The sequence below is a fragment of the Marmota marmota genome, unplaced genomic scaffold (assembly GCF_001458135.2).
Source record: "Marmota marmota marmota unplaced genomic scaffold, marMar, whole genome shotgun sequence".
NCBI lineage: Eukaryota > Metazoa > Chordata > Mammalia > Rodentia > Sciuridae > Marmota > Marmota marmota.
The window spans coordinates 5,920,051-5,921,659 of record NW_026000020.1 but is presented as its reverse complement, the minus strand read 5'-3'; the positions used below and the strand labels follow the sequence as shown (position 1 = coordinate 5,921,659).

Here is a 1,609-nt window from a genome sequence, read left to right as displayed (position 1 = left end):
AAAAAAAAAAAAAAAAAAAAAAAAAGAAGAAGAAGAAGAAGAAATAAAATTTATGCAAAATTGTTATACTGTGAGTTTTTTGTATATTTGTTGTTAATGAAAGACGGTTTCATACAAACCTGCCCATTTAAGAAAATAGCTTATCTGGATATTTTTAAAGGACTTGTTACTGTTTACATTTCTTAGTTTTTCTTGTTCTCAAGTAAACATTGTTTTTCCTAGTCAGGGTGGCTTGAGGAAGATAATGTCACCTTGAAATTACGGGGTGCATTCAGAAGGTACACTTCCCTCAGCAAGACAGGCCCATCTTCACCAAGTTTTAAATTTTCCTGGTGACTCTGAGGGGCCTGGGAGCTGTGTCCTTCTTCACTGCTGATGATATGACATTAGGTGGCCCATTGTTTGTGGCCAGGGGACTGAGGTTGGACATTCCTCTGGTGGCACTGATCACTGCCCTGTGACCACCCATGTGATTCCTTTCAGGGTTACTCAAGAGCCTGTGAAATGGCAAGAACACGCTATTCCGGTGACCCAACAGTGCATAGCTGCTGCAGCAGGCTGGGTCGAGGAGCTGAGTTTTGAGCTGACCACGATGAGCGCTATCTGCCGCCTAGACGCTCTGCTGGAAGCTGGGAAAGACGAAACTGTAAGTGCGTGTCCATGGTCTGCCCGGGTCCCCAGGGTGGCTTTGACTCTGCACTCTCAGTGTCTTTACACTGTCCTTCAGCTGACCTTGATTTCCCCACATCCGCAGCATTCCCTAGAGGGCCCCGTCATTGGCATTGGAGAGGCCCCTGGGTATTGACCTGATTGAACTCTGAATTTTGAGCCAATTGAGAAATAGCCTGCAGGGCACAGAGAGGGATGCAGGGAGCAGCCTCGGTGACAGTAGAGCTGGACTGGACCGACCACATAGAGGCTCCCTCAGGCTTGTGCCCTGAGCCTGGCTGGGCTTCTGTGAGGTGGCCAGGGCTGCGGGGTGCTAGTGCCAGGAGAGACCAGCACTGCTCACACCCCCTGAGCATCGGGAAAGGACGGGGAGGGAGGCCATCGCTGCATAGCTCCAACACATTCATTCCGCTCTTGCCCTCCGGCCAGTTAGAGAGCACCTTCCTTCCCTGAGGGGAGGAGAGGCCGGAGGACTCTGAGGATGGGGAACTGAGTCATCAGCAACCCGGCATCAGCATCTGCATTCTGAGGCTTCCCAGGTCCTCTTCTTCATAGATGGAACTGTTTTGTGCTTTCCAAGGTGAAGTATATCCAAGCTGAGGAGCCTCCATTTTTGAACATTAATGTACTGACATAGGCATTTTGAAAGGAACCTTCTGGAAATAAAGCTTTACCCAGAAGGAGCGATTTTATATGGCAGTGTCTTATGTCTCTTTCAGTCCCAGGGTGTGTGTTTCTGGGAGGGATCACTGGGAGGACTGTGAGGGCTGTGCCAAGCTGGTAAGGGACTTTCTGGAGAGGAGTGTCCCCAGGTCCCCGACGGTCAGCTTGCTGTATCCACACTTGCTTCCTCGGCTCTGGAAGCCTGGCCTTTCTGTAGGTTTCCAGCTTTACCTGGCTGCCTTCAGAAGTCTGCCCAGTCCGGCTGCAGCAAAATAAC

At 50.1% G+C, this 1,609-nt stretch overlaps 1 protein-coding gene across 5 annotated transcripts in view; it reads left to right on the top strand.

Moving 5' to 3' along the window:
- The window catches only part of LOC107154118 (von Willebrand factor A domain-containing protein 3B-like), an 83,557-nt gene that overhangs the window by 71,017 nt on the left and 10,931 nt on the right, over positions 1 to 1,609 (top strand). For all 5 annotated transcript variants that reach the window (XM_048810311.1, XM_048810309.1, XM_048810310.1 and 2 more), the window contains exon 5: positions 484 to 646. In XM_048810311.1, coding sequence (XP_048666268.1) covers positions 484 to 646 — 163 coding nt within the window. The remainder of the gene's footprint in view (positions 1 to 483; positions 647 to 1,609) is intronic.